The 19,495-nt window shown below is 39.1% G+C and overlaps 1 protein-coding gene across 11 annotated transcripts in view; it reads left to right on the forward strand.

Moving 5' to 3' along the window:
• FOXP1 (forkhead box P1) overlaps nt 1–19,495 on the forward strand; it is a 642,114-nt gene that overhangs the window by 518,212 nt on the left and 104,407 nt on the right. For 9 of the 11 annotated variants that reach the window (XM_066617522.1, XM_066617523.1, XM_066617521.1 and 6 more), the window contains 3 exons: nt 485–574; nt 10,732–10,891; nt 19,143–19,347. In XM_066617522.1, coding sequence (XP_066473619.1) covers nt 485–574; nt 10,732–10,891; nt 19,143–19,347 — 455 coding nt within the window. The remainder of the gene's footprint in view (nt 1–484; nt 575–10,731; nt 10,892–19,142; nt 19,348–19,495) is intronic. The other 2 variants (XM_066617527.1, XM_066617531.1) reach the window with 1 other exon arrangement.

Raw genomic sequence — 19,495 nt, forward strand, 5'->3', positions numbered from 1 at the left:
TTGAATAGAAACCTCAAATGAGCAATCTATCTGGAGAGAGACTGGGCAAGGTGGGTGGGAGGAGGGAGACTGTTCCTGTACCAAACAACACTTAGTACAATACAATACAGTGATGATTTAGAAAGCATGTATATATTTCAAGTAGAGACTCACCAGGCTCTCTCAGCAAGGGCATTTTGGCTTTGTTGTTCCAATCAAAGGTCATTCCTTGCCTTATTTTAATTAGTTTGTGTAGAAAATGGTATGCTTTTCGTCAGTTCATTTTGGAGATTACTTTTCAAACGATAATGCCAAGAATAGTCAGTGTGCACTGAATTTATTGTTGAGTTTCAAACTAAAGGTCAGACTATTACAGATAAAAGGATGCTATTTTTCAAAACGCAGTTTGTGTATTACACCAAAAGGGGACCCAGAGTTGGCTATCCCACTTTGTTTTTACTGAATAGTCTCTTCTCCCCCCCCCCTCTCTCTCCCTCCTTTATAGCAGCAGCTTCAAGAATTTTATAAGAAACAACAGGAACAGTTGCAGCTTCAACTTTTACAGCAACAACATGCTGGAAAACAGCCTAAAGAGGTATGAGAAACTCATTTTTTTACTTTAAACCCACAGATTCCATAGAAAAGTATAGCAGCTGTAAAACTGTCATTCATCTTATAAATGATTGCATGACTGAGCTGACTACATCAGATCTTGGCTTTTAAGTTTAGAATTAAGGATCTGTTTTCTCTTTATGTTTTGGTTCCCTTTTTCCTTTCTGCAGCATGTCAACAGCATTGCATTATCCCTATGTATTTTGTGGAGGGCTTGTGACTTGTGCCTATAGTTGTGAAAAAACTACATTGAAATATGCTGCTGCCTAAGAACCTATACTTTCAGAACATAGCACAATGTGAACTTAACTTTATGCTTTTAGTCATGTGTGTGCTCATTTTTACCCAGGTTCTACTTCCACATGCTCACCTCTAGTGAAATGGAGAGTTACTATCATGAAGGGGTGCTCTGCAGATAAATCCCCAGGCCCATGTCAGGTCATGTGCATTCAGCTTGGTAAACAAAGTAGGGGTCCTGCACAGCAGCTTTTCAAGAACAGGAGCCTGGTTTCCATTTTCCCTATTTCTTCTTCATGCAGATGATGGATAGATTCCAATAATTTTATTAATATTGAGAAATCCATGTAAATGATGCTTTGCATAAAGTCAAGACACAGGTCATTACCCCAAGGCATTAACAAAGTAGATAGTGAAACAAGGAAGATGGGTATGGAGGGGGTGACAGGGGTATGGGGGCATGGAAGACAGGGGTATGCGGATATAGAAGAAGTGGTAAATGGAAGAAACTTGTCTAGTTGTTCCAGTTGCCTGTAGGTGAGCTGCAATCCTAGATACACTTTCCTGGGGTAAGCCCCATTGCATGCAATGGGAATTACTGCTTAGGGCTGCACTCTTAGGTTTGGTTGCAGTAGTGTATTGAGCCTCAGGCATAGTTCCAGTGACTTCATTTGAAAAATGGGATTTGAAGAGATAAGGCATTTGAAAGGCATGAATGAAAAAGCGCCAAGTGGTTGGGGATGTACTTCCAAGCATAAGGAGCGCAAGGGGGGAAAGTAGAGATTCACTTGATGGTTGACTGGTACAGCTGGAAGAGCAAAGGTCTGAGAGGTAGGGAAGGGTAAAGTTGTAGAGAGCTTGAATGTTGTGCTGGATCCATGGCAGGAAACTAGTGAAAGATTTCAGAAGCATTATAGGCAGTATTGTTGCTGCATGTGCTCTCTGTTGGATACCTTTAGGTGCACTAAAATCCAGAGAAAGCTAGGTATGTTTAAGGGATATCTCACCCATGCCATTTTTTCTTCATGGTGATTATGTCCAAATGGCTTTAGGCATCTTAAAAAAACATGAGGGATGATAAAATGGATGCACATTGTGATTCCATTTCTTACACATGTCTTAAGTGTCTGAAGCCATGTCTAGGTGCAGAAAGATGTCCCCAAGGGGACATATGTTGGAGTTCAGTGTTAGACATTCTAAAGAAGTGTGGAATGAGGAAGTGCAACTCTCTTACTTCCTGTCTCTTCTCCCCCTCACCAGCTGGTTCAGAATGTCCAAAGTCTTCCCCTGTGTCAAAGAAACACCAGGTGCAAAGCATCTATAAGTCTAATTTAAATAATTGGGACTGAAGCACTTCTGAAGTTTTGTTAACTTAGGGCCCAATCCTGTCCAATTTTCCAGTGCCGGTGGTGCTGTGCCAATGGGGTATGCACTGCTTCCTATGATGGAGAGCCAGTCACAGAAGCCTCCTCAAGGTATGGGAACATTTGTTCCCTTACCTTGGGGCTGCCTTGAGGTTGCACCGGTGCAGGAAAGTTGGATAGGATTGTGCCCTCAGGCTGCAATCCTATACATCCTTTCCTGGGAGTAAACCCCACTGAACACAATGGGACTTACTTCTGAGTAGACATGCATAGGATTGTGCCCTTAGTAACATTTTATCACTACAGACTTTCTCTATATTGTATATATTATTGCATGCTCTTTTACATAACAGCTGTGCTGACCTATAGAACAGTGATTTTCACAGTCAGTTCCAGGGAATCCTGTGTTTCATTTGGAAGCATATTGGGTAGTGTGATGTCAGCGGGCCTGACTGCTGCTCTTTATTTACTGATTGTGCAATCTGGAACATTCTCCTGAATTTTGTACAGTGCATAGGGATTCCAGGACCAATGATCTGATTATGTGAGAATGTTCCCTATAGGAAGAAAGTCTGAAAACCAGTGCTCTGGAAACTTACAAACCCAGCTTTGAGGTATCTTACTACAGGAAGTAGAAACTCTATAGGGGGAGGAGGTAGAGTGGGTTTTCCTTTAGTCTGGAGGTCTCCAAACTTTTTGGTCAAAGGGCTGCATCAACTATCTGGCACAGTGTAGAGGGCTGGGAAAAAATAAATTTTTAATATAAAATTCAAACAAATACATTAGAGATAGAAAGATGAATGAATGAATGGGCTCAAATTTCCAGGATTTCTCTAAGTATAAACACACACCACAGAAATAAAGCACACACTTTTGGACCCCATTTCCCCACCCCACAAGCACAGCTCTGGTTGTGTTTGGTCAACTGGGCCAGAGGCTCTCAGGGGATGGCCATGGGCCAGCGAGAGACTCACCACGGGCCACATCTGGCCCCTGGGCTGGGTTTTGGAGACCCCTGCTTTAGTCTGACATAGACAGATTGGAAGTACCTTGGGTTAAGATAAGTTTAACGTAACCCACCACTCTGTGGCAAAGGCTCTAAAATGGTTTTCCATGTATGAACTACAGGAAAAAGAATATTATAAGAAATGCATCCCTAACAGTAACATGCAGATGGAAAAAAACTGACTGAAAGTTGATGTTTCTTTATGCTACTAAACACTTCAGGGCCAAATACAACCCAGCTTTCCAGCATCAATGCAGCTTCAAGGTAAGGGAACAAATGTTCCTTACATTGAGGAGGCCTCTGTAAGTGTCCCCCCCCCCCCCATAGGATACAGCACATTCCTTGTTGTCACAGCTCCATCAGTGCTGGAAGGTTGGTTAGGATTGGGCCCTGAGTGTAGAAGAGTCTTTTCCATCTTAAATAAATTAGTTACAGATAGTCTGCATTTGAGTATTTTTGCGATAATTTTCCTACAGTGGTGGCTTGAGAAACTACACCACCTTATTCATGTTGTGTGGATTTGACTGCTAAGTGACAGATGTTTCCTAGAAGAGATACAATTGATCATGGAAAATCCTGCTGGTGTTAAAGATGTTTACTGTTGCTGAGGAATACTGCCTAGAATGTTCTCCCTTGTTGTAGGATACTGTGTGATGGCCTCTTGTAGCTGAACGGGCCTCTGTGTTGGTTGAGTAGATGTGCTGCCTGGAAGCACACATTACAGGATTGACCCAAGAAGCTGTTTCTTGGCCTCATCACCCCCCCTCCCCACGGATAGCCAAGTTTTCCAAGTTAAGTGTGAATTTTTACAGCTGAGTTATGAAAATGGGGAGGGGGGTTTTAATGGGAAACGCTGACACGAACCTTAACTATAGCCCGCTAACGGGCGTCACTATAATAAAAAAGGGAACAGATTAAAAAATGTCTAAAATGTAAATCTAAAGGACTAACAGTAATTAAAATGGAAATGGCACAGGGAGGGAAGGCATGTAATTGTGAGATATCACTGTGCAGAATGCTCTCAGCTTTGTTTTGCTGGCTGTTTTTCTAATTCAGTAGGGCTTACTCATCAGTGGCAGTTCAATGGCGTTAATGACTCTGGGATGCAGGCATCACTCTGGACAAAGAAATGATTATTGTGCGGTCAAAAGAAGTTCAAAGACAAGAAGGGAATTTCAGTTTTTCCCTTAGAGATCCACATTCAAGAGCATATAAATTAAGCCAAATGTTAAAAACCACAGTCTGAAAGCTGACTTCAAAGTCACAACTCTCTAATTAATGAACTGCGAGCTTCAGTTTGGACAAGTCGTGGTTTGATGCGCCCATAAATCAACATGACAGGTCTGTTTCACAGTCTCAGACAGTGCTTGTCATTGAGTCGCATCAGATGTAAACACTGCAGAAAAAAAGAGGGAATATGAAGGAGGTGCAATTGATCAACAGAATTGGTAAAAACCCACTTTTGAAGCGCATTATGCATGATCACAGGAAATGGCTATAGCCTCAAGAGGCTTTCTCCTTCTGCTGTTGCTTTTTTGAATCAGATTTCTAACAACCTTCAAAAGGGAGAATAAGAATTATGGAGCTTCTCCCCTGTGGCTGCCAGGCAATAACCCCCTGTTGTTATTTTGTGCTTCTTTCTTTTCAAAGGCGTCAAATTTTAGTTTTTTAAAGATCTTTAACTCTATATTTGAAGACAAACAATAAAGGGCTGCCACTGTCATTCTTATCAGTTACCAGGGATTGTATTTTTTTCTTTCTGTTGCCACTTCTTATTAACCTCTTATTTGGTCTATTAGACATAGTTTTGAATGCAAGCCTGCATGCTGGGAGAACATGAAAGTTCAGATGAGCTCAGAGGGCAGATAAAGAAATTTGAAGGGGAAAGTTACACAGCAGAATGAACGATAAAAGTTAACTCTTCTAAATTGCTGTTGTCAGACAGGAGAGCGTCTCTGACACAAAGATGATGGCTCAGAAAAGGAGAAAATACTTTGTGTTTTTAAAAAGGCAAGATGGGAAGTTGGACAATGTGATGACATTTCAATATCTAACACAACTGATTTTCTGTGGTCACACGTCTGATGTCGCGGTATCCAGAGTTTCAGTAAAAATACCTCCTTTCCTTTTTTTAAGATTAGCATTATAACATGATAGATGTAAGGAGAACAAGGGGCAAAAGCTCTGCTTTTAACTAGTGGGTTCCCCCCCTTTTTTTTTAAATAACCAGGTGGCCTGTTTCAGACCCCGCAATTCATCCTACATGTTTTTCAGGTTGTCTTCCTGAATTAGAATATTCTTGCTAAATTGGTATCCATGCAAAAGTACACGTGTATGTCAAGATAGGCTACAGTCCTAAACTCACTTGCTACAGAGTAAATCCACTGAACACACTGGGGCTTATTTCTGAGTAAATCTGTTTAGGATTTCACTGCTATCATAGACTGTAATGTAAAATAAATAGTTGTGTGATGTAGACTGATGGATATGGTTCTAACAAGTTTTTGAACTTAAAGCATCAGACAGATGGGATTAGTCTGTTAACTTACTACATTCCTTCCCCTGGTTATTAGTAGCTCACAATATTGTTCCATTTGATAATTGATGTAAATTCTTGCAAGCAAGAGAGCTTTTTGACCTGTATATAACCTGTATACTGGTTATAGCACTCTATAAATGATACTTTTATTTCTTGTATGATTAAAGGGGAATTTTCCTGCAGGCTGGAGAACCTGTTCTTTGCAAGCTTTCCATTTGTTAAAGCCAGATCTCAAGTCTGAAATACACTGGGTACTGTGCTTTATTTGTGTTGTGATTTTGTTAAAAATTGTCCCATTGTGTCTATGAAATTGATTTGTGTTTGATGAACTGACCTGGGTATGACATGATGGAAGGAATTCTAAATAATGATAGAAAATATCCCCTTCTGTCCATCGCCCACTTTTTTCACTGAAGCTGAGCTAAGTAGATTGTTTTGTTAAAGGCCGTTTGTCCTCCAGTATGACAATTTATGGTGGACAGTAGGGAGTAACCCGAGAAAGGAAAACAGACCTTTGACAGCAGCTTTAGGGAGGGGATCAAAATGCAAGTTTTATCAGGATATTTCAGCATTTTAACAACTGACTACTGACCTGACAACAGGACTGCACCGAGACCTTTTTTGTATGCATTCAATTGTGAGAAGTAAACAAACTGCCTTGTATCCTGTGTTTGGTAACTGGGTGGGGAGCACAGTTTGGCAACGGTGCGTTGCTTTCAAGTTCTTTCTTGGACAATGGGCTTGTATACTTTTTTTATCCTGACTATTTAAATGGAGAAAGAGCTTTCATGAGCTTTTCCTGGAGGATAGCTGTGAAGACAACAGAACAGGCATCAGTCAACTTATATAAATAAAGCAGGATTTAAAATATTAACTTGTAGCAAAGTGGTAAGTCACTGACATGTCCAAAGCTGGGAGTGTTCTCTTACTAAATCATGCCTCTTAGAATATGAATTTTTCAAAAGATTAATATCTGAGATGCTGAACAAATTATTAAACACTTGTTTTAACTATCCTTGTGATTTATATTAATCCAAGAACTTGAACAAAACCAAGAACGATTGGATCATTTGGGGCATGCTGGCTGAAAGCTGAAATCTGATACTCTGTACATGTATGCTTATGTACATGTTTGCTATTTTTGATGTTGGTTTTGGATTTTCAGACAGAAAATCAATTAACTTTCTCAGTGGGTGGAGTAGTAGATCTGAAATTGGTTGCTAATATATTTCTGAAGACTCTACCCCCCCAATCCTTGTGAAATAAACCACTTAGCAATGTATAAATACCATCACCACACCAGCTAAGTTCTTATCTTAACAGCTCCTTTCCTGTGATTGGCTTGGAGTCATATATTTTACTGCAAGTCTAAATAATTAAAATTCTGCAATTTGGAAATCCAATTTCTACAAATTTATTTTTTTCAATTAAACATGTTTTAAAATTATCACATTTAAGCTCTTTTCTGTGGTAACTGCTTTAACAACTGTGGGTGAGGCAATGGCGAAATTGGTTTGGGTGGGTATTCTCTGCCCTGAAAATGAATTCCTTGGAATGCACCAAATATGTATCAAACACTTGGAATGTGTACTTGATTTCCCCATGTTACTTAGGTTCATCAGTTATATAGGCAGACTATATGAACATCATCCAGTACCAACAATAGTAGAGTCACTGTGGTGTAGTGGTCAAAGTATCAGACTTGAAACAAGGAAAACTCTGTTCAAATCCCTTTTCAGCCATGAGATACTGAGTGAGATTTTGATGAGTAGTGTTGAGACAAGGATTGTGACAATGGAAAGAGACAGGAAAATGTGCCAAGTGGTGGTTGCACAGGTGGTTCCCTGCATGGTTGCAAGAGACTTCATTCTCTTATCGTTAGTTACAATTCTGTCCTGCCTTTCCTCTAAGAAGCTTTGGGCAGCGTGCAAAATTCTTGGCCACCATGTTATCCTTCCAACAGCCTTATAAGTTAGGTTAGAGAGAGTGTATGTAATTGGCGCAGAGTCACCCACTGACTTTATAACTGAAATGGCGATTTGAACCTAGGTCTCCTGCTCCTGGTCTGACACTTAGGGCCAAATCCTATCCAGTTTTCCAGGGCTGATCAACCCTGCCAATGGGGCATGGACTGCACCCTTTCTGATGCATGAAGACAATCTAATTAAGTGTGTGTGTAGGATACATTTCTTATGTTTTGTACTCTGTATATGGAGGGTAGGAGTAACTCGCAAGACCTGTTCTAGTTTTACACTTTGATACTATATCATAAAAATATATACTATACTATATGTGTGTATTGGAAATACTATGTGTGTGTGTTTCTAAATGTTTCTTAAATTGCTTATTTAATAACCAAATACATGTATTTCCTAAAAGCAAATGCAACGATTATCAATGTTGTATGTTTCTACTTGTCAATGGTTAACTTTGTTGTTGCATTTGCTAGACACAAAGCATCAAAGACCTCCACCTTGATATGATTTCTAACAGATTGGGGATATTAGATAATTTCCCTCTATTTATTGTACTAGTGCACTGTATTATCTTTCTATCACTCAGATAATTACTACGGAAATCTACATTAGCCTCTTTTTTTTCTTTATTTTTTGCTAGCTTAAGGAATTGCTAAACACTGGCATGATGTATTGATGTTTTAAACAACCAGAGTTTTCCTCCTGTCATCGTACAATAAATAAAAAGATATTTATCGCAACTGCAAAGGCTTTTTTCATAGGTTTTTAAAGAACAAAGCAAATAAAATACAAAATGTAGCGAATCTAAAGACGTCCTTAAGTGAAACAAAATTAAGGACTCGGAAGCCTCAAGTACTGTACATATTAGGCACTCACATTCAAGTAAGATGTTGTTTGCTAAATTATGAATGTGTGTAATTAAAATCTAGTGGCTGTTTCTATGAAAGATTTACAATGTTATTTCATCGTTTGTCATGGCTAATTAACAATATTAGATGAAGTTTTTCTTCAAAGGTCTGGATTTTTTCTCATTTATTTATGTCAGAAGTGATAAACAGAGTAGTTAAAAGCTTCTCTGAGTATAGCAGTGAGAAAAGCAACATGTTCTCTTACACCTCTAAGGTTCAGGGTTCAGATCCCCATGGAGTTTAGCAACTTACTTTGTCTTTTGAGGATGATTTTTTTCTCAGCTGCTAAAGGAAAATTAAGTGGAATAACACAAGCAAAGAGACCTAAAGATTGATTAATCGCTCAACAGAGTAATCATGGAAAATGCAATAAATTAAACAATTGGAGCCTATCAATAGCTGTCAAAATTCTCTAATAAGTAAATAGTAGTATAGAGTTATTTTTTGTTTAAGTAAATATGAAATATGTCATCATCTATGAGCTTCAATCGAAAACTTCTTAAGAACATCACCAACTGGAAAACAAACCAATAATTAGGCTCTGAGCTGTAACTGCTTCTAGTAAAAAGAAATGAGACTAAGGGTCAACATCATGATTGCCTTTTTTAATTTTAATTAATTTAGTTCCTGTTATTGCACTTAAATCAGGTATTATTTATCAGGAAAGAAAATTTGTATGGTTCCTGCAAGAAAGATCCAGAAGCTGAAGTAGTAAATCTAGCATTATTCTCCTAGATTGGGAGTATACTAGTATCTACTGCTGTCTCTGAACAGCAGACTCCTGCCCTTTGCCAAATCACGAACTACTTTTGAATTCTTTTCATTTTCCACAGCCCCTTTTCATGCAGGTGGGGGTTTTCTGTTCTAGAAATAAGAATCTGGATCCTCACTGGGTACAGAAATTAGTTGCATAGTGGTTCTTGGATCAACCTTCTTAAAAATTGCACACATATTTTTTGTTGAAGTTTGATAATTGTTCCACATATATTCCCATGAAGGTGGAATTTCTTCCATTACATAGATTTAGTGAATTTTTTCAGCACAGAGTGCCATGTTAGGAAACTGTAACAAACCAGTGGCCTCTGCTTTGTAATATTTGGGGTTTGAAAATTTAGAAATTGTGAGGATTGAAACTTAACTAATATGGCTATTTAATTTGTATTTCTGTTTCTAATTTAGCTATTTTTCTGTTAGTTTTTTTTTTTTTTTTGTACAACTATGAGGAGTAATATATATGGAAGTTAGGATTATTCACATTTGAGGAAAAAAGAATATGGGGAACATTACTGCCTTGTGGACCATATTGACCGGGAGAGCCTTATTAAGCTTTGGTAGCTTAACTGTGAAATTGAATATCAATAAAACTAAGTGTGGTAGACATTGGGAGTTCCCAGCTTGACCCACACTCTTTGCTTTTGTCTGAAAAGATCTTGTGGGAAGGAGCTACAGTAGGTAGCTGACTTTTTTTGTTCTTGTTGTCGGTTGTCCCTGGCTCCCCAGTCTAGCCTGCCTGGGCAACAGGCTGGGAGGTGCCTTGCAGTCCCCTGGTAGTGAGTGTGGTACTCCCTTGAGAATGGGGCTTGATTGTGGCTAATTTAATAACTAGGTGATGGGATACACAGCATTCCTTTCCCCATTTGATGTCCTTTAACCCCAGAGGACAGGAAGAGGAATGTATGCACCACACTTCTTTCCTTGGGTTTTGTTTTTTCTCTCTTCTCTTTCTGATTGTTCAAAATCCTTTTTGAACAAGGAGGTACTGAGCATTTTGCTGCTTGAAGCAAGGGAAATGCTCAGCACCTTCTTGTTCTTATTTTTCTGGGTAGGCAGAGAAAAGGAGGTGCATTGAATGCCGGGGATGCTACAGAACATGCTTCATCATAGAACACATTAGGTCACCAATTGTTGTGAGGCCGTTTTACAATGAAAGGCCTCCCTGATGCCAGTGCCTCAGAGCATTTTCTGTGGTGGCATCCTTCTTAGGTGGTTTTGCCTGGTGCAGTCGTTACTGTATCTTAGATGTCAGCTCAAGTCTATTCCATTTGTCTGGGCTTTTAACAAAGCTAATAAAGATTGGCTGTAACTGTTTTGTTTTTTTAAAATTTTACAGCCACAGCAGCAACAGGTGACCTCGCAGCAGCTGGCCTTTCAGCAGCAGCTTTTACAGATGCAACAACTGCAGCAACAGCACCTCCTGTCTTTGCAACGCCAAGGTCTGTTAACTATTCAGCCTGGCCAACCCACGTTGCCGTTGCAGCCTCTTGCTCAAGGTACGTACAGAGTCAGAGGGCTGCTATCACACGAAATGAAGCTCCAACAAGTTTTGCACACAAATCTAACTGTAGAAAGAGATGCATTCTTAGCAAAACACTTGCTCTCAGCAAGGAGTAGGGAACGATGCTGGTTGCAACAGTATTGCTGAATTTAAAGGGGTGAAACAACAACAGAAAGTTAACCAGAGTTAGAGGGGGTGGGTGACCATTCCTTAAATAACTACTGACAGGTGTTTTGATTGAAACATTTGGGGTAGTAGGAAAGCCTTTTTGAAGCGCATACTTTCTGAAAACACATTGTAGGTCTCATGGTTTATATCATCATGTGATTAGGGTTGCCAGCTTATGAGGAAGAAAAACGCTGCCCAGTCTGTTCTTATACCTTTTTATCAGCAGTCTGGTACTCGGAAATCAACAGGTGAAGCTTTTAACTGCATAGAGAGAAGTGTCTGCCATCTACTCATATCTGTTAAAGGGTGCTGTCAATCACCCTACAAAGGGTGATTGAAAAGACAACTGCATTGCATGTCTTGGAGTTCTTGGAAGGAGGAGAAACAAATGCCTGGCACAGTTTGGAATCTTTAAGTAATCTCAGGCACCTTACCTTTATTAAAGTTGACTAATAATCCCAGACGTGTCTTAGATGCAAGTTGGACCATACAGAACAATCCCAACTAGCAAACAAACTGTGTCCCAGAAGTTGGTTGTTTGAAAATGTGTTCCAGTGTTATAATTGTTGTTGGCTTCCCATGCTAGCTCACAAAAGCCTAGTTAACCCCAGTCTCCTCCTCTTTTCCTTTGTCTAAATAAGTGTAATCATTGGAAGTTTGTTTGCAAGTGCGGCTGTTTCTAAGTCAGATGTTTGTAACTGTGGGAGATAGTCTCATGTATTTCATGTGCCCTTAAATTGGGCACATCTGAATTTTTTGCATTTTAAATTAAACTCCACTCAAGCTTTGCCGGACATGATGGCAGATTGTGCATCATTGGTGTAGCTTGGGAGACGCAGCTCTTAAAATTTAATGCTACTACTGATCACAAACGCTTCCCCCCAAATGTCTACTAAATTTGAATAGTCACCTCTAAGAGTTCCAATTAGCTCAGTTGACTGACTTGTTCCATCAGTCCCTTAAGGCTTCCTTGGTTTTTTAGCACTCATAACAAATTTATTTTATTTCTCCTCTGACCCCCATGGTCATATATGCTGTGATAACAAAGACAAGTTGGACTGCCCTCCTCCTATCCTGAATACAATGACTGTATTGTCCAGCATCTGTTCAGTTTGTTGGGTAGTCTCCAGGATTCTATCTTGGGTGACACTGAGAGCAGATTTCATGTTCCTGTGTTCCCTGTGTTTACTTTTTTTATTATTTCCTTTCCCTGCTCCCATCACTGTGAGGAGAAAGGTAACAACTGAACCAGGAGCGCTTGGTATATGTCGACCATGGAATCTCCTGGTGAACTTGTTGCCATTTCCCTGACGTAAAGGCAGGATGGTAGGGAACACATAAGACCAGTCCTATGCTGGATGGGTGCTGGCATAATGCACAATGCACCGGTAGTGACACACAGTAAATCCTGATTCCCTTCCTGGGCCTGATCCATCTTTCTGGGTCAATGCAGATTTGCACCAGTTATAGAGCTGTCACAGGTCTGGGTTGACCCACCAGGACAACTTGCTGTCCTGTTGGATCCCAGTCAGTTTTCAGTCAACCCACCAGATTGACCCTGGAATGCATACAGACTTGTACCAGCTATAAAGCTGGCACTGGTCTGAGTTGACCCACTGGGCCCATCAGGCACAGGTCTGAGTTGATCCACCAGGCCCACAGCGAGGCCTTCTGCCAAAACCCTCCTGCAGGATGCAGCCAAGCTGCACAGGGAGTTATGGTAGATTGGGCTGCCCATTGCATTCTCAATCTCTCATGCAAAAGAGTGACTGAACAGGCCCAATTTTTTTTTAATGAGCTTATGAAGGAGATGATGGTTATACATTCAAAACTTACTCTGTTCCCGAGAGAAACTGAGACAACTGAAATTTGCTGTGTTAATAGTGACAATGTGGAGGTTTTTTGTTCTTTTTTTTTTTAAAGAAGAAACCTAAAGCCTGGGAACAAATTACAGGAGAAGGCATGTTAGGCCAGTGTCATTTTGTAGATGTAAAAAATTATAGCGTGAATTAATTATACCTTCACATTTATTGGTAGGAAACATCACAAGCTGTTCTTAGACACCCACCCATTGGACTTGGGCTCCAGCCTTTCTAATTTTTTTTCCCCACAGCTCCTCTACTATTAAGTTTGCTAGGTGAGGTTCATTGTATAGTACATCAGTTAAGCTGTCCAAAAGAGGGCAATTGGGCAGTGACAAGACACGCTCATGTGTAATGTGAAAGAAATGAATGTGGTGATGCATGAAGTGTAATCTGTGCAGCAACACATCAGAGACACCAGTAGGTAATTCAGCAGTCATGGCATTGATTGATAGGCCTTGCAGTGCAGTATAACTATTAGTTCCTACAACATTAGGAAGATATTTAAAATAGGTTGAGCCCAAGAGATCAGGCAAACATAAAGGAACTTGGCTTAGTAGTTTGTGGCTAGCAGCAAAAAGATCATATAGTCATTTTTTGCCTCCTCATCCATCCTTCATTATTAGTCTAGAGCTACACAGTAGAAGGGGGGAGAGAAGAAAAGGTAACTTGAGATTTCAGATAGGTCAGAATACAGGACATTTCTTTTCTTTTTATCAGAGAGATCTGATGGCTTAAAAACTGATGTCATTATGAGGTTTAAATCAACTTTCTGCTTGCTTGAACATGGTCACCTGGGTATGGAGGTACAAGGACAAAAAGAGGTTGAGCAACTCTGGTTGCCTTTGAGCCAGTGAATACCTGGGGTTGTGAAATCGAGTTCCATGAACAGCAATCTGTCAACTGTCCCCGCAACATACATTTTTTAAGCCTATGCCTGCATTTTCTTTTATAATGAAGAAGACACTTCTCCCAGGAAAAAGAGAGATGGCAGAAAATATGAGAGCTCCAGTTTGTAACAATAATTGGCAATGAACATCTAAATTATAGGCGGACTTTTCATAACTGACAATGCTGTAAAGTACTTAAAGAGCCTTTTTCTAACTGGAAGTACGTGTGGTTAAAATATGTCCTATTTAAACCATTGCTGTATACTTGTATTTTTATATGTCAAATGATTCTGGTAACTGTGATGAAAACCTGTGTGTGCGCGTGTGTGCTTTTTCCCCTTTAGTTAAAAAAAAAATATTGCTTTGAAATGATATGTGTCTGTTGTCTTCCACAAAATTCCGCGTCCTCCACTATAACACTTGTGTAACTATTCTTGTTTTTCCACCAAACACTTCCATAATGTAGACCTTACATCTCCACACAACAGCTGTGATAAGAAACAAGCCTCTTTTAAAAAAAGTATTCACAACACTGGACCTGGGTTTCTGTAAAGAGGCTGCAAAAGTTAAAGCCAGTGAAGGAAGTTTATATCTTTGGCAGGTTCCAGAAGAGGGTGATGCCTGCTTCTGCTCTTAGTTGAGCTTGCTTTCAAGCAAATAAAACTAGGTCTGTGCTTTTAATTTGCAATTGCCAACTTGCTGGCAGAGTGTGCTGATAATTATGAGTATAATTTTAGAAATAAAAATGTATTGCTTATCTGAAGTGACTAATCTTCAAGTGTGTAGAGTCTGACGTGATTTTATCATTCTCGCCATTAGCAGAGAACCACCATCGTTGTTAACCCTTTGGTTAACCAATAGGTCTACTTTCTTGCACTGCTTCTCACTTGTCATGGTGCTTGTGCTAAAGAGAAAACAACCTACCCTACTGTGTTTTATAAAAGCATTCTCATAATTTTTGAGACACTGATGTTACTTGAATTTGTTGCATCATAATTGTGTTCTGTTGCCTAATGCCACCTGGTCTGTAATGCGCATACATATGATCTGCCCCAGCTGTTAAATATCATCTATTAAGTATAATTGGTCAGCCCTTTTATATCAAAATTTGTTCACCTTATGCTGTAAAAAGACAGTCTTTCATTAATGTTACCCGATTGCCCATCTGTATTAAGTTCGGTAATACCCTGATGTAGGTGTTGTGGTCTATTAATTTGTCTTTTACCCTTGATATACTGAGAGACTGTCTGCCCAGCTTGAGATTTTTATTTTCCAAACAGACACAAATCGGTGAGCAAGAGTGTTGCCTCACTCAAAATATCTACAGCTATCTGTGGAGATCTCATAATGTCTAATAATAATAATAGCTGTAAAAGTCTTTGTCTCATATTGGTGTGTCCCCAAAATAAAAATGCTGTTGACTCATACAGGCTAGTATCAATATGTTGCCATCAGCAGACAAGTTCATTCACCATTGTTTCAACTGAGTAAACAGTGGTGAAAGGGTCAGTCATATTCACAGGTAATTGTTAGTGTGGAGACGGTCCTGTCAAGCGTGTTAGCTAAAAATACATCCCACACTGTCACTTTGCAAGGTGTTTGAAAATAATAGCCCAGTTGCAGCTAAACAGGACACAGGACTGTATAGTGACCTTTGTCTTTGTTTAAATTGCCTCAGTTTTAATTTCAGGGGACAAGTAATTGAATATGTCTGGTAACTAAATGCTCATATGGGACAAAATCCATCAGCATATAATTGGCATTTGATTTTTATGAAAGGAGAAAGAAATGTTTTTATAGCAATAGATGTATCTTAAGACTATCTGATCACTTAATGTATAAATTCTAATGTATAAAATCATTCTAAAAGACTCATCTAGAATGTATACTACTTGTAGGCACTTATAGCATTTTGCTATTTTTTTCTTTAGTCAGTCCACTAGCAAAGACCAAATGTTTTTGTTAATGCTACTCTTGGAAAGGCGGGAAAGGTTATTGGTCTGTCGTGCAATAATTTACTCCTCTTTGATATGCAAACGATCCATGGTGAATATAAAAAAAATCCTATCAGACTCATTTCACAGTTCTTAACCACTTAGATTCTCTGGAGTCTATCGCCTCATTAGACCAGTGCTCTCCAAAGCTAGCATAATTAAAATCTTTAACAGTTTAGCAAAGTAAAGATGTTTGGCTGATCACGTTGAGATGATTATCTAGCCATTGTAGTCTAAATGACAAAAATAAATTAAATTTAGACCTTGGCATTTTTTATTATGTGTTTCAAATGATTATAATGCATACTGCCTTTATTTTAATGCCTTAGTTTTGGTAAGATACATGTCTGTTTCAGACACGGATGTACATTTTGAAAATGACAGACCTCTTCACTCCCATCCACCTAAGATAATGGAGTGCAGTAGCTTGAAAGAAAATAGTTGGATCCTTTCACTTCTAGAATTCCAGTTCCCCCAAAAGACATCAGATTAATTATTTTTGAAAACATTATTGATTTTACATGACTTAATACTTGACAGCCCAATCCAATACATGGCAGCCCAATCCTAAAGACACCGCTATTGCTAGGTGCAGCGGCACCAAAGCAGCTACTGCTGCATCCTGTGGTACCGCAGCAGCCTTCACAGGTCTCCCTGGGGGAAGGGGCTCCTTAAGTCTGCGCCGGCTATTTTGCTGGTGCAGAATTGAGAGACTCTGTGTCGGGCTGGAACACAGAGTTCAGGATCCAGCGGAGCAGAGCTGGAAGTCAGCTTTGGTACTGGCCCAGCTCAGAATGGGGCCCTAAAACATCTGCTTAGCCCATGTCTCTATGTTAACTGCAACGTATGACAATATACTCTCAGTTTGGTTTGCAAAACTTCTGTGTAGTGTCAAATCCAATAAGAAACTTTGTCAAAATATGAAGTTGATGGTGATACAGCATTCTGAGCTATGTATAACTTCATAATTTCTGTTTAGTTTGTTGAAAGAATTCCAAGTTCTCACCTTGACTGAATAATGCAATAATCATCTAAACCAGACTGCCCTTTTTATCTTGTTAAACAAAGTTTCTTTAAAAAATAAAGATTATTTTATGTTTTCATTTCACTTTGAATGGCTCATTAACACTGATCAAGAAATGACAGTAATAATAATAGTGTTACTTGTATAGAAACTTGCAGGTTTTTTTCACTAGACACATCCATCAATTAAGTGAGCAGAGCTAGAAACCAAAATTAATGAGAAAGATAGGTGTGTTAATGAAATAATCATAGTATAATCAATTTGACTGTTAAAATTCAAAAAGCATTTCATGAAGACAATGTGAATTCATAATTTATGTCTAAAAGTGATTAATAAAAACTGTGTTTAATAACAAAGCTATTTGTCATCATTTACAACTTAAGCACAAAATTAGTCACATTGTGGTTTATGTTGTCATAATAACACAGATTAATAAATTTATTTTTGAAGACTTTTCCTACCTCTAAAAACAGGTTAAAATTTATCCACCATTTTTTCAGAGTAAGAACACCATTGATTTAGATGGTGTTTTCAGGATACAAGTAAGAATTGTTTTCCAGTATAAATCTTGCCAGGAAAACACCAGTTGAAACTACATTCCATGGGATCTAAGTCATCCTGTTGGCAACTTTCAGTCTCGAAAGACTATGGTATTGCGCTCTGAAAGGTGGTTCTGGTACAGCGTCCAGTGTGGCTGAAGAGGCCAATTCGGGAGTGACAATCCCTTCCACACTGGGAGCAAGTGCAGTCTGTCCCTGGTCTGTCTCCCTGGCTATGGGTGTGCTCTTATCAATATGAAACTGTTGTAGGTTTTGTTTTTAACTACCTTCCCTCCACATATTTTTCCCAAGGAAATAATTCTTAAATAGATGTAACACAAACATGTCAGGTGTCATAGTAAAGCATGAAGTGCTGTTTATGTATTAAGGCTCAGGTAGCACCACTGATAAATAATGGGTCTTATACAAGAAGTGGTGTCATTCTAAGGCCAGACCAGCAGTTTGACTAGTCCAATAGTATTGGATCTGATAGCAACTTTTAAGGGATTTCAGCCAGAAATCTTTCTAAGCCCCATTCTCTGCAGTGAACTTGGTAACGTGCACAGAGCATGTTGTCTGTGTGATATGTCCCCTGTCTACTGTGTACCCATGGCTACTAACAACCTCAAATAACTGGCAGATATATGCCAAATATAGAAGGAACTATATCCCAAGGTGATGCAGTTCCCAGCCTATTCCAAATGTATGGGCTGAACGTTCTCCTGAGCAAGCTTCTATCGCAGAAAGTGCTCTTGGATTGCATCTCAGGAGAACATATTAATCCCCTAAATACCTATTTTATTCGCTCATGGCCTCCACAAATTGAGATGACTGCTTTAGTGCAATAACTTATCCAGCCCTCAAGCTGAGGGGTCATTTCAAAGCAGCATATTTTACTTACATCTAGTCAACAAATCACATATAGGTTATTTTCATAAATATAGCATAGGCCAACCTGAATGGGAGGGCAGCATACTGCACTTACCCTATATTTTTAATTTATTACTTTTTTATACAGCTTCTCCCCTCCCCCAGCTCAGGGTGGCATGTGTGGTTCTCATCCCAACTGTTTTATTTTCACAACCACTTTGCCAGGTAGGTTAGGATGAGAGAGTGTACCTGACCCAAGGTCACCCAATGAGCATTATAGCCAGGTGGATTTGAAACTTGAGACTCCCTGATTATAATCTGGAACTCTTAACTACTATACTGTTTGACTTTCTGTTGTAAATGGTTATTATTTATACATAAACGTTTTTAACTCAGGAGTAACCAGAACTAACTTTTAAACCCAGTGATTATTTTTTTGTAAGGTCTTATTTTGTTTTCCTCTCTTGTACCTGATCCTTTAATACTTTTGTTTCAGATTTTTATATGTGTCTCTGTAAACATGCTTGGAAACTTAAAAAAATTTTTTTACTTTATAAAACAAAGCACATTAGGATCTGCCTGTTGTCTGGTATATGTTTATCATGACCATACACTCTTAATTAGCTACAGGTACATGTTGCTTGTGTAAGATGTTTACGATTCCTGTTACTCAACATTACTCTTTTCTGTAGTTAATGCCATTAGCATTTGGTTGCCTAAATGTTTTAGAAATAACCTCAAACATTATGGGAATACCGGGTGCTGTAGGCTTATACCATAGTCTTTCGAGACTGAAGTTTGCCAACCAACCATGGTTTCATTACTGACTTTGATTATAAACTGTTTGAAGATGACTGAATTAACTCTTAATTGAATTATTAAATCAATTTTTGTTTCAGGCATGATTCCAACTGAATTGCAGCAACTCTGGAAAGAAGTGACGGGTTCCCATACAGCAGAAGAAGTTGTAAGCAACAATCACAGCAGCTTGGATCTGCCAACCACATGTATCACATCCTCTGCCTCTTCTAAGACCTCCTTAATAATAAACCCACATGCCTCAACAAATGGACAGCTATCAGTGCACACTCCCAAAAGAGAGAGGTAGGTGGACATCTCTTTCTACAATAAAAATGTATTGCTTAATATGGGGTTGGATGTACAAAAGCAGACTTGCTTGTTTTGCTGCGACCTTTGTTTTTCAAATCTTTGACAGTACGCATACACAACTGACAAACCTGGCAATAGAAAC

This window comes from Tiliqua scincoides, chromosome 2, assembly GCF_035046505.1.
Source record: "Tiliqua scincoides isolate rTilSci1 chromosome 2, rTilSci1.hap2, whole genome shotgun sequence".
NCBI lineage: Eukaryota > Metazoa > Chordata > Lepidosauria > Squamata > Scincidae > Tiliqua > Tiliqua scincoides.